We start from the raw sequence: 25,030 nt of genomic DNA on the forward strand, positions 1-25,030 counted from the left end.
GACGTCGAAGAAAAATCAGAATAGAGGCCAGCCAGAGGAGCCGAGCTCATGTGTCCTCAGGGTGAGGGCCCAGGCCGTGCTGTTTCTCCAATGGTAGGAGCCCAGATTATCCTCAGACAGCCCGGGCTGGGGCCTGTGTGGCCCGCCTGCTTCGTGGGCTCTACATGTGGCCTGGGCTCCCGGTGAAGATGAGTCACAACTGCCAGATTCTCCCAGGGAGGAACAGCTGGGTCTGTGCTGAGTAATGCCCCCCGGGCCGAGGGCTTGCTTCGGGCTTATTCTCCAGCATTAACCAAGGGTGGTACAGAAGTGAAGACTTAGACAAAATGCACATATGCGTGCACACACACACAGACACACGCACACGCACACTCAGTGCTACCTCGGCCTCCACACACCCTGGGAGCACACTGTCCCACGCAGCAGGACATCTGGGTTTGGTCTTGGTCCTGTACTGACTCACTCCATGACCTTGGGCCACTTGATTGACTTCTCTGGGTCTTGGTTTCACCGCTTCTAAAATAAGGGAATTGAGCTGGTGACGTCCAAGGTCATTCCAGCTGACAATTAGGGCTCTTTCCAGAAGGCCTGGTAGAGTTCCAAAAAACCTATTATCAGACAACGGTTAAATTAGTAAGATCAAAACAGGTATCAGAGCCCTTCAAATCTCTGTGCACACAACTCCCCAAGGGGGTCAGCTAATCCCTGCCAACTCCTACAGCCGCAAGGGGAGGGGGGATTCCTGGAATTTTCCGGATGCTGGCTCAGCCACTAATCAGCCAGAGAGGACCCAAAAGCAATAACCCACCAGCATTTCAGCTTCTGGCCGCACTGAGTTTTGCCGAACAGCCCCTGAGTGCTCATTTCACTGCAACCTCATTCCCTGAAGCTTGGAGAAAAGGGCAATAAGATGAACCAATTATACTAAAGGAAAAATGGGCAAATTTTTTTTAACTTAATGAGACTAGTCAACTACGTCTTTCTCTTTCTTGAAAAGTATAAACCATTCCTGTTACAAAAATGGTTTTTCTGCTGAATCTGCAGAAGCCACCGCATCCACCAGCTGCCCGGCACACTCGTGCTCCAGGGGCTGGGGCTTCCAGCCTGGTCCTGGGAGTCGGCTGAAGTTTGCTTCAAAAGCCAATATTGCACCAACTGGCTGTGACTCAACTGAGTGATTCAATGTGCCTCTGGAAACAGTTATGCTAACCTTTCATTTTCTTTAAAAAATATACAGTGGGGAAAATAGCACATCCCCCATCCCCAGCAAGAGGCAGTGCCAGGGAGCTCACAGGCCTAAGAAGAAACCAGGCCGCAGAGGCGTTCCGGGGGGTGTCAGCATCTGAGATGCGCCTGAGACAGTGACCCAGCCTGAGTCAGGAGGGACGTGAGCCCCCGAGGGGGTGAGGGACAGTAGCCTGTGGACCCAGATGAACCAGATTTGCTAGAGTTGAGTTACTAGGGACAGGACCAGCTACATAATTTGTGAGGCCCAAGGAAAAAGAAAAATGCAAACCTCTTGTTCAGAAAGTGCGTAAAAAGTGCCGTTCAAGGTACTAAAACATAAAGCTTTTTCTTTTCTTCCACATTCTCTCTCTCGACCTGTCATGATGTTTCATATTTGCTATTTAGTGTCACACTCCCTGGGACACAAAGATACTCACCAGGTTGAGTCTGACACTCAGGGCCTCAGGCTCAGTGCTCTGCCCACCAGCTACCAGATGGACCCACACATTGTGCTGGCTAGGGGTGGGGAAGTCGAGCCAGGCATCACCCCACCCCAAGGGCCCATCGCCCAACCCAAGGAGGATGAACGATCCCCAAGGGCATTGAAACTTCCTTCCAAGCAGGATGCACTAGGTACCTGGACGGAGTGGAAGAGGCCTGGCCCTGCCTAGTTGCGACAGAACACCCCATGGGGTCGTCCACCTGAGCCCTGCCACCACTCGCTGCCCCCAGATTCCATGGCATGTGCAGACCCCCTGGGGGACAGAGGATGGCAGTGATTGCTTCCTGTGGCCAGGGGTCCAGGGGACAGGAGAGCAGGGAGCTGAGACCCCGTCCTGGGGAGGTGCAGAGGTGGCAGGAGGAAGACCAGTGTGTGAGTCAAGGCTCCAAGCCCCTGGCACACACTCCACTGACTCCACTGGATTTCACTTACACAACACAAATTCCAAGATGAAATTAAGATATCAACCCCAGAGCATAAACCCCCCAACTATGGGGCCCTTTTGAGCACAAGGCCCGTGCCCGCACACGACACACACCCATAAAGCAGCCATGCCAGGGGAGGAGGTGGAGCAAGAGCAAGATGCTTGGGATGCAGACTAGAGAGGGTGGAGGTCAAGGGATGGCCAAGGGAGGGTAGCTGCAGAGGGTGAGACCACAGGGCAGAGAGGCCAGGGCAGGCAGGACCTGCTCCATGGCACTGAGGTCACCAACACACACAGAACTCAGAAGAACGGGGTCATCAAGGCGCCCACCATCCATTTCCCACTTGACATACTGTTGTTGCTGAATAGGGACAGCAGAGGTGGAAGAGGTGGGACGAATGGGAGGGTGGCAGGGGGGTAGAAGGTCAAGGGGGAGAGAGAAGAGAAGTAGAGAGATGGAGGAGAAAGAACGAGAAAAAGAATAGAAGATGGTTATGCAAAAACAAAGAGAGAGAGAGAAAGAGGAAACGAAAAACAAAACAGCCTCGCTCCTCGCTGTTTATGAACACCACCATAATATTTAGTCTCCTTTAAGTATATCACGAAATGCTGGCATTTCAAATGTTCCCTTATTCTTGTTGTTTAAACCACAAAATGTCAACAGCTGTGTGCGGGAGCCCAACGGCTCCCACAGATTGTACATATTCTGTGGCATCCAGAGGAGGAAAAACAGCGTCTCCGTCAAGTGTAACTCTTGCCTTCTCCACACGTCAGCCGCTCATCCTTCCACTTGCATCCACTGACTTCAACTCGACCAATGCTGCTACCACAGTGTGGCCAACAGTGTTTGGAAAATAAGTATTTATGAAAATCAATGAATGTGAAAGTAAATAAATGAAAGAATGAACAAAGCAGATCTTAAAAGATCCATCAGTCATGGTACACATGTGCCTGACGGCAATTAGACTTTGAGAGGTGACCACAATGTACTCTACACAGAAATCAAAATAGAATAATGTACACCAGAAATCTATATAACGTTATAAACCAATGTTACTTCAATTAAAAAAAAAAAAAGATCTATCGGGATCTTAAAATTGGGGTTAGCCTAATAAGTGGGGTTAGCCAAGGCCTGGCGTTTCAGTCTGGGTAACTGACTCTGGATGAAGCCTGGTTTTCAGCTGTCTGTAAGGTTGCAGGCTTGGGGCTCAGGGAGGCAAAGGGAGCAGCTTATACCCATCAGCTCCCCAAAGGGAAGGGCTGTGGTCTCATTCTGTTCGGTAGACTCAGCACCCAGCACAGAGCCGCCACTCAGCGTCTGTTGAACTGAACCAAAGGCACACTGGTCCTCATTACCCATGACCACTTAGCACTGTGCGGCCCCATATACGCAGAAGTTGCCCAAAATATATCATTTCTTTCAAATTTATTTTTAAAATTTTTAAAAGATGTATAACCTCCTCTATATAGACATAATTTGAGATGGTCAATGACACCAGGCATATTATAAGTTCATTAATATATATTCATGACGTAAAATGGAGGCATAGAGAATTATCTAACCACAGGGCCAATGACTTCTATGAGATGCCTCGTAGCCAAAGCAAAGAGGGAAATACGATGACTCACACATTCCCATTATCAGATTCTGGTGCCTTAATTAACAAAAGTGACTTGTTAATTAGCACTTTTATTAGAATAATCAGTCCTCAATTCATCAGAATGTCTATTTCTCCCTTGCCATCCAAAGTGCTCTGGATGGTTTTAGGAAACCAGTTTTGGGAAACTGCATCCATGAATGAGGGGTGACCGGCTCAGTATGAATCCTTTGCACGTTTAGACTCTCACGAGATGGACTACATAAGAAATTGGAGCTTTCCAGAGGATGACCAGGAACCCCAAAGAACCAAGGCCAATAAGAGACACAGACCATATGCAGAGGAACCAGCTAACCAGAAACATTGGCTTGTGTTCTGGAGGACTCTCATAAATTCTGGGAAATAAGTTTGCACTTGGTCCAAGGTCCGGGTCCTCCAGGCTGGGCAGAAAAGGAGAACTAAGCAACGCTGGGCCGCCCACTCTTCCCCTGGGCTGGCTCTATCTGTCCTTCCCATCTCAACGTGGATGTCACTTCCTCAGGTAAGTTTCCCTGTCTACACTGAGCATAGAGGTCTCCCAGCCTCCAGTGCCTTCTATATCTTGCTCTCTTTGTTCCTTCTTTGTACTTATCACCAGATTTCTTCAAGTATCCCACACTAGACGATCAGCTCCACGGCTCTCGCCCATCGCTGAGACAGCCGCAGCACCTAACACATGTCTGGCCAGGACAGATGCTCAATAAATATTTATAGTCAATGAATAAGGAATAACTGAACGAATGAACAAACCAGAGCTTAAGAGATCATTAGGATTTAAAACTGGATAATAATTTGCAAATTATCTTGGAATTCATGTAAATTCCTCTCTACTGATATTACAAGAAATGGGCAAAAAAAAAAAAGGCCTCTCTCTGCTGAATCCAGCAAGACCTAAGCATCATCGTCAGCAAAGAAGCACAATCCCCTCCAAGAGAAGGAACAAACGAAATCAGCGTCCCTGTCCTTCCGCTTTTGCTCACCTAGCGTTTCACCTTGCTTGGCTCTCATGAGCATATTTAGCTCCCAGCACATTCAGCTCCTCTAGGACAAGGTGTTAATCATCTCACACTGGGGTTGGAAAACTTTTTTCTGTGAAAGGCCAAAAAGTAAATACTTTTGGCTTCAAGTGCCATCTGGTCTCCATCCCAACTACTCAACTCTGCTGTTGTAAGGTAAAAGCAGCCACAGACTCTATGTAAAGGAATGGGCACGGCTGCGTTTCAATAAAACTTTATTTACAAAAACAGATCGAGGGCCAGGTTTGGACTGCAGGCCACAGGTGGTCAACGATGGACTCTAACACAGTGTTACACACTCACTGAACTCAAAGGGAACAAGTGAAGGGCACAGGAGACATTCCGGATGGGGCATCTACAGACTCAGCCCCAACACCCTGGGAGTTGCTTTGTCAGAACCATAAATAATAGTCTTAATCCAGTTCCCTGAAGAGAGAGCGCCAAAGAGAAAAAAGGCATTACCATATTAAGAGAAAAACACAGCCAAAGAATTTCCTCAACAATCATCTAAGTTCTTGAAACTGGGCCAGAGAACACACAAGGGCTCTGGGTTTGATGGTCTGGGGAACTGAAACATTTTCACATTCCAGAAGGAGCTGCAATCAGAACAATAAGGAGCCATGTCCTCATCAGCCTCTGGACAAAGGCTGGCACAGAGGAACAACTGCCGCTTCCACTCTGCCGTCTGCACTTACATCACCTAATGAAATATTGATTCCCACCCCCTAAAAATGGTAAAAATCAATACGATAATAGGAGCCACACAACATCAGCAGGGTCTGTGGCCTCTTCAGCAAATGCGATGGCGGCCCTCTAAGTTCAGGGAGAGAAAGGAGACCACAAAAAGGCCAGTGAGGAGGGAGTGGGGAGAAAGACTCCAAAATGGAAAAACACAGAAACAAATTGAGAGGGTAACTATGGTGGCGCAGTCCGCATTCCAGGCTCCCAGTGCTTTATGAGCTTGAGTGACAGACTCCAGAAGATGGGAAGCCGCTCCAGCACGGGCTCTGTGTTATCTGATGCACTTTTGGACAAGCTCCGGCGGCTTAGTCAGCGCTTCTGACAAGCGGGTTGCCTGAGGAGAACCGGCTGCCGGCAGGCGGGGGGTCATGAGTCACACCCAGCGCCTGGCCACGCCTGGCCCCCGCCCCCCCCCCCCACCCCGCCACCGCCCCCGGGGGCCACCGGGACCCTCCTCACTCAGAACTCAGAGCAGATTCACCACACACTCGGCCCGATGCTGAGAGAGGCCTGGAGCAGACGCAGCCAGCTCAGCGGCTCCCAGGACGTGTGCATGGAAGGCCCCAGGCCCCTCAGTCCCCTCCCGGAGCGACCCAATATCTGAACCTCATGGAGATCATTGGTTCAGCCAGCTCAGCAGTAAAAGGTCCCTCTGAAAACAAAGCAGCCCCGAGCCCAGAGGTCTCCCTCTTCAGCCACTTCAAACAGGTCTGAAGGTGGCATCTGGCCCGAAGGTGGCCAGGGACGGATGTAGGCCGGGGTGGGGGGTAGGGAAGAAAACCACCTCATAAGCCTCCACAAGGCGACTTCCAAATATTGCCCTGCCTGCTGGCGTCAGGGGAAAGCGCCCACAGGAAACCTCACCAGCGCCTTGAGCTCCCAGAGACCACAGAGCTACCGCAGCCCCGCAGAGCCACCCGCCCATCTAGACCCAGTCAGCCCTTGGGATCAGATGAGGGCTGGCCGGGAGTCTGGGACAGAGAGGGCTCTGCAGCCAGCCTGTGGCAGGCTCATCTCCCCATCTGAGAGGAGAGAGGAGCTCACAGCACCAGGCCCCAGAGCCTCCCCGCCCAGCACCCACAGAGCAGGGGGCTCTGAGACTCATCCTCGGGGTGGGGTTGTCGAGCATCTCCTACCTGAGAAGTGACTAAGACAGGCGTGTCCCTCACACTCCAGAAGCAGAGATAAACTTAAATCAACAAATAAATAAGACAATTGTAAATTATGTAAAGAGAGGAGGAGGGAAAAATGATCAGCACAAGGTGATCATCTCTGGGGTGATGTGTCCCCAGAATGATGGGCAGAGGGGGTACTGGGACATGGGGAGCTACCTTGGGTAGTGGGTCAGGGAAGGGCTGTCTAAGGCAGAATTTAACCCGAGCCCCAAAGGATGGGAGAGTCAACTCCGGAGGAGCTGGAGTAAGATATGCCAGGGGAGGGGATGGCCAAGACCCTCAGGAGAACAGCCCTGGTTTATGGGAGGCAATGGGAGGGTGGGGGGTGGCTAGGCGGAGTGGGTGAGGGGCAGAGGGAGGAGATGAGTTTAGGGAGGGAGGGAGGGGGTGCCCCATCAGGCTGGGCCTTCAAGGCCCTGGTAAGGAGTTAAGATCTCCTTGTACGTGGTGGGAAATGTGTAACAGGTTTTATGCAGGGTACACAAGACATGATCTGCAAGTTGCAATCATCAAGGGGGGGCAGATGCTTTTCTCCTGCATGTTTCCTAATCAACACAGCTGGAAAAACAGCTGCATCCAAAGGACCTTGCGCCTCTTACCTTCTTCATACATCCCCAGTATTCCTACCCTGTACTCTGGCCTAAAGGAAACCAAATCACTCTCTTTTTACCTCTCTCTCTCCCTCTCCCTTTCTCTCTCTCTCTTTGTGAACAACTCAGGAAAAAACTGCATGGACAAAATGCTGTCTTTGGATAAAAATTTTAAATGTTCTGCAAACAAGGCCAGTGTCATATTAAACACATTTGGAAACAGTTTGTATCTGAAGCTGAACTAGTTTGCCCTCAAAGCTGCTTTCTATTAAAATGTTTGCATGTACACTGCCTGTCCCTGCTTCCTGCAGCTGGCATTCCCTCTCCAGGCAAGTGTGGAACGCCGGCGCAGCCATGGCAAGGGGAGCTGCAAATCCTAGGACAGAAGCACAGGAAGGGATGCCCGGCCACGGCTGGAGGGGACAGGCCTGCATGGGGACACCCTCCTCCTCCAGCTTGGTGCGGGGGCAGCAGACCAAGCAAGACATAGCTGCTCGGCTCTTGTGTGCTTTCTTCCAAAAGTTCTCCCCGTCTCGAAACTCAGCAGGGAAAGTGAGTGCACATGTGTCTGCTCAGCAGCGAGAAGCAAAAAAAAAAAAAAAAAATGGTTTTTGGTTGCAAGCCCAGAAATGTCTCTGGCAACTTCAAGCCAGGAGGGGTTTACTGGAGATGTGAGGGGAGCTCCAAGAAGGGAAGGAAAAGTAGACAAATCAGGCTCAGAAAGGGCAGGAACTCAGACAGGGGGGTCTGAGCAGCAGGGGCTACACCAGCTTCAGCCATGTAGCTTTTCTGGGGGTGACATCCAGCTGCCGCTCCAGGGGGAGGACCTGCTTGGTCTAACAGGGCACGTGTCCACCTCTTGACCCCAGAGGCAGTGGGGCCCCTCCAGCTCCCCACAGTGTCCAGTGGGAGAGAAGCAGACCCCAAAGGAAATGCTGGCTGCTGGCCTCAGAAGAAGGGGGGCTGGATGATGAGCAGGCAATGACAACCCATGTCCATGGTAATTTCCATTCATTAAAAGTGGCTCGAAAACCATGCTCGGGAAGGACGATAGCTGTCCTTAAGCAATGGAGAAGACTTCAACTGAAATCATGATGCGGGAGAGGAAATGGGGCCAGATTATGAGCCACCAACTTAGCCACTGGGCCATGAACGTGGTGGGTGGTCACATCAGTTTCATTGGGATTTGACAATGGCTCTGGGAAGGCCAGGCCCTGGCCTCACACGGCAAGCACCGTTTGGAACAGTTTTCGATCCTCAAGCTCAGTTTTTCTTGGTTCTGTTCTGCCTCCTCTGAATATTCCTACTGGTTCTTTTTCATTGTTCCTGAGAGCGACATTGCAAGGCCAGCTCACACCCCACCCACCGCCTGCACGTCCATTAAATCGTGTCGGGGCCGGCCCCATGGCCGAGTGGTTGAGTTCTCACGCTCCACTTCGGTGGCCCAGGGTTTCGCTGGTTCGGATCCTAGGCGCGGACATGGCACTGCTCATCAAGCCATGCTGAGGCGGCATCCCACATGGCACAACTAGAAAGACCCACAACTAAAAATACACAACTATGTACTGGTGGCATTTGGGGAGAAAAGGGAAAAATTTTTAAAATCTCAAAAAAAAAAATCGTGTGCTGGCCTGAATTCGCATTTGCCAAGGTGAGAGGCTTCTTCCAAACCGAGGCTCTCTAGAAGCCAGCCTCAGCCCCCTCCTAAATCATCATCAGACTGCGGGAATGAGAGGGAAAGAGCCAGAAGAGACGCTTTGACTCTCTCCACTTTCAACTACTATCAGCAAAAAAAGCAGTGTAGTCAGTGGAAACCAGTCTTTTGTGTGGGTGTCTGCAATTTAATATCCTTTCATTTCCGATTCCATTTTGAAAAGCCACATAAGTTCCACTTTAAATTTTCAAGCCCCTTTCTCTTGGGCTAGAAACACATCTCAGATAGCAGACTGCTGGCGGCAGGGCTAGGCTCCCAGGCACAGCAAGAGTCAGGTCAGAAACACTCCGCAAAGCTGGTCTGTCGAGATCTTTCACATCCTGCCTGGACATGCCAGGGGTGACACCAGGATATACTCTCCACCTTGGCTCCAAATCGGAGAAGAATATCCCCAGGCCAGGAGTAGTTGCATGGTGTGCACCACGCATTCCAAAGGCGGAATTACTCAGCGGGGGCAGCTGAGGCAGCGTCAGATCAGCGCCCTGCCTGCAGAGAGTCCCCACAGCTGGCTGCCTTCCAAGGGCTTGGTGCAGCTGAAAAGTCCTGCATGTGGCCACAGGAAGTACTATTCTGGCCGGCCTCCTTCCGGTGAGACTACCACATCCTGGACACCTTTCTAGCAGCATGTTCCTAAACAGGGATGCACTAGCCTTCCCGTGAGCTATTTAAAGTCCAGCCATCCCATCACACCAAAAGGTCAGGCTCCATCCTTGCAGTAAGGGCCACAGGCTTGGGCACTCAGGGAGCAGCAGCCTGGCTGGCTTAGGAGGCTATAATGTCACCACAGTGTAGCTGTGTGGCCTTGGGCAGCTTCCTTAAGCTCTCTGAGCTCCTGTTTCTTCCTCTATAAAATGGGGATAATACAGCTATCTTGCAGATCAGGTGAAAGTTACAAATGAAGGCAGAACCTGGCCCAGCATTGAGCCTATCTCATAGAAGTTATCATTATACTGTGACCAATAAACACATTTTGAAAGATTCGTTGTTGCTTAGAAGTTCCACAGTAACCTAATAGAAATAACATGCAATTGCAACCTCGCTAAAGGCCAGTTACCTACACCAGGCACAGAGCCTGTTTCTGCCCCAGTAAACAGCACAGACAAAAACAGCTTGTGCATCACCACACCGGCCTGACTTCACAGCCCACATCCAGGTAAAGTCACGCAGAGAGCTGGAAAAGCAGGTCCCTTCTAACTCTCCATCTATGATCTTTTCCCGGGCCAGCAACAAGATTCCGACCTACCCAGGTTCTTCCTTCCATATGGAGTCTGGAAAATTACAAGGGCGTGAAGAAACCAGAAAACGTAATGTCAGTGCACACGCTACACAGCCAACCAAACCTCCGAAATCAAGGCACCGACAAGTGGGAATTTTTTGATGGTCTAGTAAGAACTGGATTTATTTCAGGTATGAAGCCTGCTTAAAGAAATCAAGAGAGCAAAAATGACTGCCAGGAGAATATTTAAATAAAAACAAACCATTTTCAAACACAGAATTTCCCAAATTGAGCTCAATATGTCTCAGTTTTGGAAAAAAAAAAAATCTATCCTCAGACCATCATAATTTGGAGTCTACCCCCTTTTGCAGGAAAGTCACGTGCACATTAGCATATTAAAGCTCTGGGAAGTTCTGTAAAGAAGAATCCATTAGCTTTGTTTTAATTCAAGGTTTCCAAAACTTTTTTGAGTATGGAGTATTGTTTTAAAGCACATTTAGTAACCCTGCAAAAACCCAGTTTGGGAGTCCTGGTTTTTTCAAAATCTGGGGAACACACAAATGAATACAACTCTGTAACAGCAGACGACTGGGGGTCAGGAACAGAAGGGAGACTCAGTTTTCACTGCTTACCTACTAAGTTCTTTACAAACCTATTGCTTTCCTTTATAAAAAGGTAAAATACTATGTTTACAACTCTCTGATCTTCCAGCCTGCTTACTAAAGGAGCCCCTCCCCTCCCCTCCCCACCCTCTCCCCCTCCCCTCCCCACCCTCTCCCCCTCCCCTCCCCACCCTCTCCCCCTCCCCCTCCCCCGCCTCAGGCCTCGTTCAGCATCTCCTAACTGCTCCCCTTTGGTCCACACCTGACAGGCTGAGCCCAGCTTCAGGGCTCTCCCTGGGAATCTCATGAAATCAGGGAGCTCTGGGGCCTTGTGAGCTCTCCAGGTTTTGCCCAGTTTAGCCAGGGCACCTGAGAACTCAGCTCTGCAGCTGGGGAACACCCTTACCTCGTGGTCAATTTTAATAAGTGCAATGTCCGCCTTCTCATCCACATCCTTGATTTTGGCTTCGTAGGTGGCGCCATTCTTCAGCTCAACTTTGACCCGGTGCTTGTTGGTCACTACGTGGGCATTTGTCACAATCAGTCCATCTTCGGATACGATAAACCCAGAGCCACTGGCCACGGGTACCTCCCTCTTGGAAAAAGGAAGCCTAGAACCCAAAGGAGTACCTCATTAAGCTTAAAATGGCTTAAAATCAGCTCTTCAACACGTTGATGAATTGGTTCTGCAACAGCAACATACATCTAGCAATTGTTACTTTACACGCTGGGTTTATTTAACATTAAAAAATGGAATATTAGGCTGACTTTTACACGCATTAAAAAACTCTACTTAGGTTACCAGAGGGGAAGGGGGTAGGGAAGAGGGCAATAGGGGTGATTAGGCACATGTGTGTGGTGATGGACGGTCATTAGTCTTTGGGTGGTGAGCCTGACGTAATTAACACAGAAATCGAAATATATAACAATGTACACCTGAAATTATATACTGTTAAAAACCACGGTTACTGCAATAAAAAAATTAAAAATAAATTTTTTTTTTAAATTCCACTTAGAAAATATTCTTAGGGAATCTTCAGAGCCAGAGGTTCTTGAAACATCCAGAAGGGTCAAGAATTTTTATAGTCAAACAGGAAAAACATCTTTAGGGAGAAACGTTATCTTCCTGTAGGAATATATTCGGTGACACTTTGACACTTTAAAGTGTCTCAAAAATAGCTCTGATGTTTTGCTAATGGCAGCATTTATGGGTGGAAGCTTCAGAGGTTGCAGGAAAAAAAAAAAAAGAAGGCCCTCTTTACTTGCGAAACAATTCGATGTGAACGACAGCAGGAGCGATCTTCTCCACCACGTCGGCAATAAAGTTGTATTTATGGCGCAAACTGTTGGGATCTTCCTGCCCTGAGAACAGAAGCAAAGACAAGATGCTTAATGATAACTGCCTTGTGCTGTGGCCGCCTGGAGAAGGACATGGGTCAGAGGGAGCCAAGTGACATGCTCAGAGTTCTTAAGAAACCTGAAGCGGGGCTAGGACAAGACCCCCGACCCGGGCTCAGTTGTAAAGATCCTTCTGGCTCTCGAGGAAATAAATACCCACTCAGATAAGACAGCAAAGTCTATCCGAAGACGACCTCTTTGCTCAGCTTCTTCCCTCTCAAGAGTTTCACCATGAAAATGGCGAGTGAGAGGCACCCGCCAATCCCTGGACTTCCTCCCAGCTGTCCTAAAAGGCTGGTCGTCCAAGGGTCACCTTGACATGGCATCATCCTCCACCAGTGTCCCTTCCCCCACTCCCACAGCACCACAAGGAAGCAACCCTCCTCAGCACACCGCCCCAGGGAGGGGGCTGAGGCTGGTTTTGACGAGATGCCCATCAGACATTACAGATTTAAAAGACTACTGTGAAAAAGCATTAAGGCACAGATGCAGATCTTGTCTTTCCCACCGATACCACAAGGCCAGCGGAGGCCACCATCTGTCCCCAGAGCAGTTTCCCACCACACCTTAACCATTCCTTCCAACCTCCTGGGACATCCCAGGCCAAAAGGCACAAGAGGTGCCTTGATACTGTTGGAAAAAAAGAGAGAGAAGAGTCAGATGACCATAATTTTCTATATAAACATCTACACTATAATTAGTGAACCCCCACAAGGTGGGCATTTTCAAAGCTACTTTCAGACGAAGCTGTCACGCATCCCAGTGTAGGGCTCCCAGCAAGGCAAAAGCTGGTTTCCACCAACCAGTTGCTCATACCCACGGCCTCTGATGCAGAGCACCCACTCTGCCGGCACACGTGGCAGCAGAGGGAGCATGGCCCCAAAAGGGCAACCTGAGCCTGTTACTCTGGCCCCAAATCCGTGCCACCTGCTAAGATCCCTCCACAAGTCTCTCTCCGTTTAAACAGGCTAGTGGGGTCTAGCTGGTCTGCAGCTAAGAACCCAGAGCCCCCTCCTTTCTCTCTCCTCATCTCCCCCACCAGTCTAGCTCAGCGCTGCGCACAGCATGCTCCAGGGACCACTCGGCTCCCCACCACCACAGAAACTGATGGAAGCTTTCAGGAACCTTCACAGCTGTGTGACAGGGTAATCTGATGCCCACTGCATCTAAAAATTTAAAATTGGGACTTGCATTTTGTGTCTTTTTTATTGCATTTCTGTAGTAATTCATTTTTAAGCATACTGTACAAAGTATTGATATGATGGATAGAAGATAAAAGGAAAAGAAGTCTAGGGGCCAGCCCAGTGACATAGTGGTTAAGTTCATGTGCTCCACTTCAGCAGATCAGGGTTCACAAGTTCAGATCCCAGGCAGGGACCTATGCACCACCCATCAAGCCATGCTGTGGTGGTGTCCCACATACCAAATAGAGGAAGACTGGCACAGATGTTAGCTCAGGACCAATCTTCCTCACCCAAAAAAAAAAAAAAAAAGGAAAAGAAACCTGTCCCTTCACCACAGATGGTTTAAGAAGCACTGGTCTATCCCCCTCACCTTCCACTCCCCATCACAGCTCACTCAGCACGATTCGCAACACAAGCCTGCAGTTTAAAAAGAAACCACTGCCAGCAAAACAGCCCCTTATTTCCCAAAGGGCTTATGTGCCCTGCCCCCAACACACACTCACACGCAAACACACACTCACACAAACACACAAGAATATGTACACACACTCAAACACAAGCCCACGTCCACACTTACACACTCAAACATACATGCTCACACAGACTCACAAACACACGTGCTCTCACACCCATCACACCCATGAGCATGCACATACACACATGTACACACACAGAAACACATACATACACACTCATACAGACCCCTTCTGACTCTCACACAAACACACACTCCCATGCACTCTCACTCACAAACATACATACACACACTACACTCATACACACATACATACACTCATACACACACATACAATTACTAGAATCTTCCACTAAGGATCATTAACTACTTCTTCTTTCTGACTTCCCAAATAGGCATGGGAGAATTTGCCCACAGAGGGTGAAAATGAGCATGGGTGTTTCATACACATACACACATGCCTCCCTCCAGCAAGGGCTGCAGCACTCCCCAGGTTCTGGGCTGTCCGTGAGAGCTGTGACACCTTCATGTCCTCCCAGCTCTCTGAGCTGCACATCCACAGGCTTCCCCAGGGCCCCACAGCATCCTTTCCTCAGACTGTTTCCTCGGTCCCTGCCATAGCTCTGTGTCCCTACCAGGGACTTCAGTAACCCAACTCAATACCACCGGGCACAGGGACATCTGGGGGACCAGCCTGCCTCTCCAGCTTTCCTTCTTGGAAGTGAGAGACCATCAATGAACAAAGTCTGCTCTCGGTCCTGCCTACCGGGCTCTGAGCTGCGTTATTTCAGGGCTGGAATCTGCCCTCTTTTTGCACAGAATGATTTTCTAAGGTACAGAAAACGATCTGCAACTCCCAGGCAAGATAAACTAATTCAACAAATTCGTGGTACCATCATTCCATTATTTTTGCTTTCAAAATTCTTTCATATGGTACCTTATTCTTATTTTCCCCACCTTCCTGCGGAATAGGAAAATCAGATACTGTTCCGCTATTATATTCAGGGAAACCAAGGCTCATAGACTTTAAATGACTTCTCCATAGACACTAAATTTCCTTGATAGAGTGTAAATTAACAGGAAAATCTGACCACATCCATAGTTTTTCCACTTAATGCTGGCCCCATTCCTGCCTGCTACCCTCCAGGTTTCCAAGTGGTTGCAATTAATCGGTGTGTCTCCCTGAGTTCTCCAATGGGAGATACAAATAAGGGGATAGAAACGTTCCTTCCAACGCGGAACCTGGCGAACATCACCCAGAGACAGCTGTAAACAAACGCATCTGGGCTTCCTCAGACCAGCTTCCTGGGAAAGGCCAGAAGGAGGTTTAAGTCCAACAAGGCCAGCAGCCCCCAGGGAAGTGCGGAGTCTCTGAGTCCCTCCCAAGAAGGAGGATTAGTAGAGTCTTGCCCGTAAGGATCATTAACTCGCTTCCTCTTTCCAATCTCCCAAATAGACGTGGGAGAATTTGCCCACATCAGGGGTGAAAATGAGCATGGGTGTTTCCAGCTAAAATGAGAACCAGTTGCTTTCTCACACAAACTAGAGACAGTGGCTCCTGGGCCTGTCCACCATGGAAAAGCAACAGTTGAGAGCAAGGAGGATGCTGGCCTGGACACTAGAAGGCCTGGGTTCCATCCTCACTTGGCTGGGTGGCCTCCATTTCTCCACGTGTAAAATGGGACCAAGTGCCTCTGGGAGGAGCTGTGGAGTCTACTCCAGCTCCAACACTCTATGATCTGATCCCTATCTCCCCCTCTCACCCCAACATGCTACAGCAAGACAAAGAGCTTGTGGGATTTGAAATTGGGCACAGGACTCTCCTATTTCTGCAGACAGTAAACAGAAAGGAGGAGCAGCGGGAGCACAGACCATACTGAAAAGCCCAGCTGACAGGCCTTCATTGTGCAGCTTAGATGAGAAAGCAACCAGTGACCTCCATAACCATCACTTGGTGGACTGGTGTCAACAGGAAAATTAAATAGAGCAGAAACAAGTGAACATAAGGAACATCAACTAATTGTTCAAAGACGGGCAAAATGTCAAACCAAAGAAGAAGGGTTTGGCTCCTCCAAGTGCAATTTCAGAATGAGGAATAAAAGTGTCTCTAAGAGCAGCTTGGCTCAGTGTTAGAGTCCTGTTCCGCTTAAAAGATGGTCCATCAATCTAGAGGAAGTTGCTGCGGCCTCATGGTTTTTAGAAACCCTGGCTGGCCCCATCTGTTCTGATCTCAACTGCGGGTCACCTGTCATCCTTCCGGAGGGATCAATCCAGGTGGAGAATTCCCAGAGAAGGACTCAGGCTGGCTCTGCCACAACCCACTCTCCGAGCGGTGCAGATGGATGGAGGGCTGGGGTGTGCAGGCCACTCAGCGTGGGGAGAAAGGGTAAGAGCACAGGCTTTGTTCTTAGATGGATCAGTGTGATACTCGGAGCAGCACTTACTTGCTGTGTGACCTTAGGTATGTCACCTACTCCTCCAAGTCTTATTCCCTTGTCCATAAACTGTGATGATAACACCCACCTCAGCGTGTTTTCGATGATTTTATGAGCTACTGTATATGAAATGCCTAACCAAGTCATGGCATACAGTTTAAAAGAACGGGTAAAGGTCCCACTCTGGGCAGCTCTAGGCAGCTATGAGCACCACACACCTCAGTGGTGCAGCAGAGAGGTAAAGGGAGAAGTGAAGGTGTCCAGAGAACCACTCTCCCCACCTTGGCAAATCCATGTAGGTCCTGGAGGCTGCTCCTAACAAGGCCATCACGGCCACCACTGCAGAGGCAGAGATCCAGGGGAAGCTGGGTGGCAGGCCGGTTTATCCAGCTTTGACGTGTACCTCTGTTCCCCAGTTTACAAGACTACCCCACAGCCACTGCAGAAGGCAGACAGGCAGCTGGGTCAGGAGAATCATCTAGGCTCAACTAAGACTCAGCTGCCCTCTCAAACTCCCACGGAGCATCCAACCTGCACCAGGAAAAGACAGACACAATGCCCTCTGTGAAGTCAGGGCCTCGTTTAGTTAGGCCGGAACTGGCATGGCAGAAGGTAACGAGGATGGGAAGCCTCATGCAGGGTCAAGGCTCCATTACTTCTAATGGCTCCATTACTGTCCAGAAAGCTGGAATTGGCTGGTGTTCAGTAATGGCGTTCATTTACAGAAAGCTAGCCATTCAAAATTCAGATAAGTGAAAGTAAGGTATTTCCTGATATTCCTGATTAATGAAAAAAGAGAAAAAACAAAAATGACCAATATCGGGAATCAAAGAGGAAGCATCATGACATATCCTAAGGACATAAAAAGTAGGAAAAGAGAATGTGATGAACAAATTTCTGCAAGTAAGTTCTATCACTTAGATGAAATGGACAGGTTTCTTTAAAAGACATAAGTTACCAAAGCTCACTCAAGAAGATATAGATAACGTGAACAATCCTATATCCACTAATGAAATTGCATTTGTACTTAAAAACCTTCCTACAAAGAAAATTTCAGGCCCTCATGGCTTCATTGGTGAATTCTACCAAACATTTAAGAAAGGAACAATATTAACACTTCACAAACTTTCCCTCAAAACAGAAGCGGGGAAACACTGCCCAACTTACTCTATGAACTCACCATTACCCTAATATAAAAGGCAGACAAAAGACACTATAAAAACTATAGACTAATATCCAGCATGAACACAGACCAAATGTCCTTAAATTTTTTAGCAAATAGAAATCAGCAATATAATAAAAAGAATAACATATCATGGCCAGGTGGGGTTTATGCCAGGAAAGAATAAGCAAGGTTAGTTTAACATTCAAAAATCAAACAATGTAATTCACTATATTAACATTCTAAAAAAGAAAACCCAAATGATCATCTCAACAGATGCAAAAAGAAGATCTGACAAAACTGAACACCCATTCATGATAAAAACACTTGGCGAACTAGAAAACAGAAGAGAATTTCCTCAACCTGATAAAAGGGATCAACAAAAAAACCTCAGACTAACATCAGACCTAATGGTGAAAGAGTGAATGCCTCTCCTCTAGAAATAGGGACGAGGCAGGACATCTACTTACACCACTTTCATTCGACATTTTACTGAAGTCCTAGACAGAATAATTAGGCTAGAAAAAGTAATTACAGGCATAGAGATAGGAAAGGAGAACATAAAACTGTCTTTATTTGCAGATGACAGTAGGGTTCACATAGAAAAAGCTTAAGAATCTATAAATATACTACCTAGAAGTGAGTTTATCAATGCCACAGGATAACAGGTCAATATACACGATCAAGTGTATTCCTATGCACTAGCAATAAACAATTGAAAACTGAAATTTTAAAAATACCAATTATAACAGCATCAAAAATATTAAATACTTAGGGAGATATTTAACAAAATATGTGCATGACCCATACACTGAAAGCTACAAAATTCTGCGGAAATAGATTAAAGACCTAAACAAATAGAGTGAGATCTCACACCGACAGGTCAGAAGACTCCCTATTGATAAGCTATCAATTCTCCCAAAATTGATCTACAGATTCAACGTACTCCCAATGAAAATCCCAGCAGGAGTGTTTGTAGAAATTGGTAAGCTATTTCTAAAATTTATGTGGAAAGCAAAGAACCTAGAATACTCAAACTATTTCTCAAAAAGAGAAAATTGCATGAATGACTTCTAGAAAGTGATTTTATTTTAAACAAAAATTCTGAATAACTAGGATTAGTAGAATGATGTCACAACATTCTACAGAGACAGACCTTTCCGCTTACCTAATAAATATTTATTATTACTGATTTTTAACACAACAAATGACCCATTAAGAGTTGCCAACATTGCCTTAATTTTATGAGTTTTTAAACTGCCAGGATTCCATCAGAAGATAATAAATGATTCATCTTTACAACTACTTTTTTTATAAACTACTAGTCAAGCACACAACGCCACAAATGTTGCTGCCTGGGAACCCAGCATCCCTGGAGTTTTACAGATAATACTTCTTAACTACTTTCCACAACTTCCTTATAGGAGGAAAGAGAGACACACACCCAGTGTTGGTAAGTTTCAATAATTATTATCAAAATTAGATTAACAGACACTTCCATTATTAAATGTTTACTGAAAAGCACCAGGCACTAAGTTAAGTACTGGACATACATTATCACATAGAACGAAATCTGTTGCCGTAAAAATGAAAATCACAAGGAGGGGACTATGAATCAGATAAGACTTTTATCTGTGTTTCTCTCAAAAGATTTAGCACAAAATCGGACATGTGCTAAACAGCACTTTAAATCGTACATCGAAATGTGTATTTCATTCATCTTGAACGCAAAGATGTCAGGTAAAGATTAGATGTGAGGCAGGAAGAAGAAAGAAGGAAGTCTTTACAGTCTTAATGCCATGGTTCTCAAACTCTGCCCCAAGCCACCCCAGGGTGCCACAGTGAACTCATGGGATAGTTCATCTTTTCTGGGGAAACACAGTGATACTTGATATCTATTGGACACCTTGAGAACTAGCTCAGAGCAGTTCACACTTTCAAAATCAGATTGCACCACATTCCTTTTGATGATTCCACATCTTTATGAATTTGGATTTCTGGTGGTCGCTAGTATTAAAAGCAAGTACCATACAAAAATCAATGAAGAATCAACGTTGAACAGGACACAGGGTGGCAGCACCCAATCGGATTCCAAGATTTGAGAGGGCTTACGGCAGCCAACAGGTGCACAGAGCCCAGTCGTAAGTCAGTGTTTACTGAATAATGAAATTAAAATATCACTTTCTCTTTTATTTTTCTATCAAACGACTACTATGTTGTAAGGACACAAATACTTATTAAGTTATTGGGGCCTAATTACTTGATGAATGAAACTGTTGGGTATGTCTTTTGGCCTAGGGGCGCCACGAAAACATTACTGAGACACTAAGGTGCCATAAACCACGAAAGTTTGGGAACCCCCGCCTGACATCTCTTGGGCTCTCTGCAGCGGGTAACCCTGGATCCCTGCACAGCTGCAATCACTCAGAGCAGAAGTGGATTCACAGGGGAGTCAAAGCTTCAGCCTAGAGCCCTCCACTTGCCCCGCGAGGAACCCAAGGAAAGCATTCAGCTGTCAAATGCTTTGGGAAAATTTGTAGAAGTAAAATATTTAAACTATAGTTGATTGAAGCCGTGGTCTCCTTCCCTGTCACACATCTCCTGTGCTGTCAGAGTGGCTGATATTTGGGGGTAAATGTGGGCATTTAGGGGAAGAAGTATTTTCAAATATTCAAAGGTGAAGGTGTACCTGGCAGTTAACAACATCGTAACATTTTTCTGGGTTTTGTGGAGTTTGTCCACTTTTTAAAAAAATTTTTTTTAAAGGTATGCTTTTTTTGGTGAGGAAGGTTGGCCCTGAGCTAACATCTATTGCCAACCTTCCTCTTCTTTTTTCTCTCCCCAGAGCCCCAGTACATAGCTGTCTATCCTAGTTGTAGCTCCTTCTAGTTCCATGTGGGACGCCGCCACAGCATGGCCTGATGAGCGGTGTGTAGGTCCACACCCAGGATCTGAACCGGTGAACCCCAGGCCACCGAAGTAGAGCACGCAAACTTAACCATTCAGCCATGGGCCAGCCTCATTTTTTAAAACACGTAATTTGTGGTAGTTTATTTTTTCAATCTAAATAAAGAATCATTTTCATGCCTAATGTTATACTTATTCATAATTTTGAATTTTTTCTCTTAAAGAGGGTCCTCTTAATTGGACAAGTTTCAGATCCCATAAAACCTGGACTTGCCAGGGGAGAGGTGGGAGTGCCCATTCCTGCCCAGGTAGCAAGGCCAGGTCCCATCCCTCCCGGCTCCCTGGCCCCTTGGAGCACACAGCTGGCTCGCAGTGTAAGGAGTCACCTGAGCCAAGCCAGCAGGACACCTGAGCTACACCTAGAGGACATGCCACTTTGGTCAGCTGGCTTCTCAATCACTGACCAGTCACTGTGGCCAGTGGCGGGGGATCTGCTTTAGAAGGACTGACAGAGCCCCCAGGCACTCCCTGGCAGTCCCAGGGAGCTGCAGGGCGGTCCCCTCCCCGCACCAGTCAGCAGCTACCCAGACCTGGCCCCGGGGGTCCCAGCATCAGGTCCTGGATGCTCTGCCTGTTCTCGGCTCCGTCCCTTGTCCCTTCTCCATGCAGAGCTGCCGGCCCTCTCTCACCTTGGCACGGCAGCTCCGGTTCACAAGCTCAGAGTGTCTGGGATAGACAGGAGTGCCAATCTGAACTCCAATCTCAGTATTTCCTCGCGGGGTCAAGGAGGCTGAGAAAGGTCACAAGGCTCCATGTGAATCCCAGAATGACTTCAGAGCCAGACCTAGCCTCAAATCCCGCTTCTGCCCCTTACAGCTGTGTTACTTCAGGCAGTGGCTTTCCCTGCCCAAGCCTCAGTCTCCCATTCTGCCACATGGAGATAATACCATCTACTCCTGGCGGGTCGGGGTGCTAAGTGAGAGTGTGCACAGAAAACACTAAATCTTAAGCTGGTCTCCAGCCGTGAGTGGCTTATCATCTCCCAGGGACATTTCAACGCCTCCAAGTGGCTCCTCCCACACTTACAGAACTTCTAAGAATCCCACTTCTACCTTCTAACTCAGGCAGGTCTGGCCTGTTTTCAGAGCCTCCCCTTAACTAATAATTGCTACTTGGGGAGCATGAACTTCCTGCAGGATCCCACAGCCACCTCCTGTCTGACACCCAGAGCTCCCTGTATTACGTGGCTTTGATTCCCCAACTCCATCTCCCAGGACTCCTTAATGCACACTCTCCACTCCCACAAACCTCTCACCGGACCTCCAGAAATACTGGGCTCCACGCCCCCTCCTTGCCTTCACACCTATTTTTCTTCCTGCCTAGAGCACTTATTCTCCTTCTCCATAGCTCCCCAACCTTCGATATGGGCAATAAAATAAGACCACCAACAGGAATAGTAACAGTCTCATTTATTCAGCATCCACTCTGGGTCGAGCACAATGCTCGGCACTGAATAAACGTCATCTCTAATCATTCCTGCAAACCTGCAGGGCGATCTTATCCCCAGTCTACAGAGAGATGGAAAAACGGAGGATCAGAGAAGTAAAGCACGTTGCTGGAAGCCTCGGAGCTGGCCAGTGGCAGAGGCGGGGGTGCTAACCCCATCTGTCTAGCCCCCAAGCTGGAGCTCTTGGCTCTGCATCTGGGGCCTCCCTTCCAGGTCCCAGCCCTTCTCCCCCACCGGCCTCCAGCCCCCTGCAGCCCACGCGGTTGTGGGAACATGCTTCCCACTTCCGGGCCTGAGAACTCAGGGCCAGGATTTAGGATTAACAACCCAACCTTCGCTTCCAGCAAGAACAATCGCGCTTTCCAATTTCTCCACAGAGTTGATAAGCAGAGCTAATTTGGAAAACAGAACGCACTGTATTCGAGGGAAAAGAAATGAATCCTCCTTTATTCAGAGGGAACAGCATGTTCCCAAAATTCAGATCAGCTGCAAGAGCAGATTGATCAAATCACTAGCATTTTAATGCACTGTCCTACATTCAGGACTGGCTAGATCATTTGCAGAGCCCAGTGCAAAATGAAAATGTGGGGGCCCCTTGTTGCAAAACTAAGAATTCCGAATGGTCACAACAAAGGTCTGGGGCCCTCTGAGTGTGGGGCCCAGTGGGACTACGCAGGTTGCACACCCTCAAAGCCGGCCCTGCCTGCATTCCAAATTCATTTGACTTAAAACCCAAAGTGCAGACGAAGTACTGAGAAGCATCACACTTGCTCAGGAGCTGATTGAGATGCTGCCTTAAGCTGGTGCAGCCGACTCCAGGGGCTCACAGAGCACTCCACGTGCTGGGAGGTAGGCACCCATCATCTGTTATCCGAGATGCCAGGCACAGCTCACACACCGGAGAGGCAAGCTCCTCGTGCTAAAGCTTCCTCAACTTTAAAATAAGGAGGCCCTGGGCCAGCCCGGTGGCATAGTGGTTAAGTTCACACGCTCCACTTCGGCAGCACGGGGTTCACAGGTTTGGATCCCAGGCACAGACCTACACACCACTCATCAAGCCATGCTGTGGTGGCATCCCACATACAAAACAGAGGAAGACTGGCACAGATGTTAGCTCAGGGCCAATTTTCCTCACAAATAAATAAATAAATAAAATAACATAAGGAGGCTCAACCTGGTGGCTTCCAAGGTGTCTCAGGCTCTCATGAAGAAAGGGAGGGAATCACTTGTGATTTTTCACCTAAGTTCTTCAGCTTTAAATGCCAGCAAAGGTATTGGTACTTTAAAGACTACAGATCATAGCGTAGCCCAGTTCCAACAATTGGCAGGATTCAGGGGAAGGATGAAATGTGAAGAAATTCAGCCAAAACGACGGCTGGGCCAGGGACAGCTCACCCTCCGGTACTCGCCTCGGTCTCCTCTTCCTTCTGTCGCGTGGGCCTGGGCACAAGTGACAAAAGAAATAAGGCTCTTTCAAAGGGCACAAAATGCATTGTACAGAGGCGGGACATGAAGGCCGGTGGGAAACATGTTCCCATGTTCACTTGAAGGGCCGGGAGACCCCTCCTGACTACGTAACCGCCAGGAGAAGTAATTACCCCTGAGACGCCAGCTTGGGCCCACCACATCCAAGTCCACTGCTCTAGAATCAAAGTCTTTGGGAAATTTCGCCTGGTCACCAGCAGACACACAGCCAGCCAGGCCGGCACTGGCTCAGAAACTGTAAATAAGGAAGCAACCAAAGCAGGCCCCCAGTGGGGTGTCATGATGATTTAAAATAGTCTTTGGGAATGGTTCAGTTGCTTAACACTCCTCAGCTGTCATCAGCCACCCCCCACAGCCCCAGCTCCCTCAGCAGGAGTCCCCCATATGAGGCCCAGTCTCTGGAGCCCCATCCTCCAAGGACTGGCCTAGACTCAGACCTAGAATCCAGTGACTCCCAAGAATTTATTGCTGTGGGGGTGTATGCAGGAGGCTGTCCTCCTCCCCATCTTTAGATGGTCCGAGGGTCACATCTGGACATTCCTTTGTCCCCAGCATGGCTAGATGAAAAGCAACTACAAAGAAGCCACTTGCTGGGTAAATAAATGCAGGTCCAGATCCAGGGGGGACCCCAGGAGGAAACTACCCTCCAGACCCAGCATCTGCACACACGGTGGGCCTGCTCTCACCCGCTCTGCTCCACTCACAGCTTGGCACCTCTGCAGAGAGGCCAAGCGGCGCCTGATGAGGCAGGGGGAAGCGAATGCAGTCAGGGCTGGATCCAAAGGTGGTCCCTCCAGCTCGCCTCCACCTCCCCAGCACCGTATCACCATCAGCCAAAGGGCCCCCACACTTCTGATGGGGATAACAGACAAAACAGAGAGGATGAGAGGGCCACAGGCCAAGGCCAACTGATGCTAGTGCCTGCAAGGGCCAGGCGCTGGCACGGCGGGAAGAGAAGACCTGGCGTACTGAGCTCTACGCTGAACGAGGGCTCCCCGCCATATCAGGACTTTGATTTTGGAATTGGAATTTGGGCTCCACAAGTCTGGCCAAGCACAGGCACCTGAGGCCCGAGTAGGACACCTGTCCCCCGTGGGCAGGGCATGGAGACGGGCCCAGGAGGCAGGCGGTTAACTAACCTGACACCGCGCAGCTGGGAGAGGGGCTGGTCAGGGCAGGCAAGGGAGATGATTTTTCACTAAGAAAAGCTCTCTTTGTGAGGCTGCATGATGAATTCAAGAAGTACCTGAGAGGCACAGGAGGAAAAGGCCAGACCAGCGGAGGGGGAGAAAAAGAGCCAGCCTGGCTGCATTTAAAGGAGCCAGAATGGCAGAGAAACACAGGAGCTCCCTCCTCTGCCCAGGAACTTTGACTGCTTTCTCCCTGAGGGTCAGGAGAGAAATCAATCTAAACAGGTTCCTAATGACTAATGAAGCATGAAGTACACAGGGGATGGGGCCTCGTGTTTGCATGAGTGGTTGCCTGGGGGAGAAACAGGAAAGCATAGCCCAGTCTGTGCAGCAGAGATGCCCCGAAAGACTCATTTGCTCCACGTTTTCAGTCGGAGTGACTGCATTGTGTCTGATCTACTGCATTAAATTCCAAGGAAACTTGTCAGCAACAGCTCCGACCC

General features: G+C 48.5%; 1 protein-coding gene across 1 annotated transcript in view; it reads right to left on the reverse strand.

The window, feature by feature from the left end:
- The window catches only part of HTRA1 (HtrA serine peptidase 1), a 51,770-nt gene that overhangs the window by 13,667 nt on the left and 13,073 nt on the right, over positions 1 to 25,030 (reverse strand). Inside the window, exons 2-3 of the mRNA XM_023638008.2 lie at positions 12,107 to 12,206; positions 11,251 to 11,455 (exon numbers count right to left, since the gene is read on the reverse strand). Coding sequence (XP_023493776.2) covers positions 11,251 to 11,455; positions 12,107 to 12,206 — 305 coding nt within the window. The remainder of the gene's footprint in view (positions 1 to 11,250; positions 11,456 to 12,106; positions 12,207 to 25,030) is intronic.

This window comes from Equus caballus, chromosome 1 (assembly GCF_041296265.1).
Source record: "Equus caballus isolate H_3958 breed thoroughbred chromosome 1, TB-T2T, whole genome shotgun sequence".
Classification (NCBI taxonomy): Eukaryota; Metazoa; Chordata; class Mammalia; order Perissodactyla; family Equidae; genus Equus; species Equus caballus.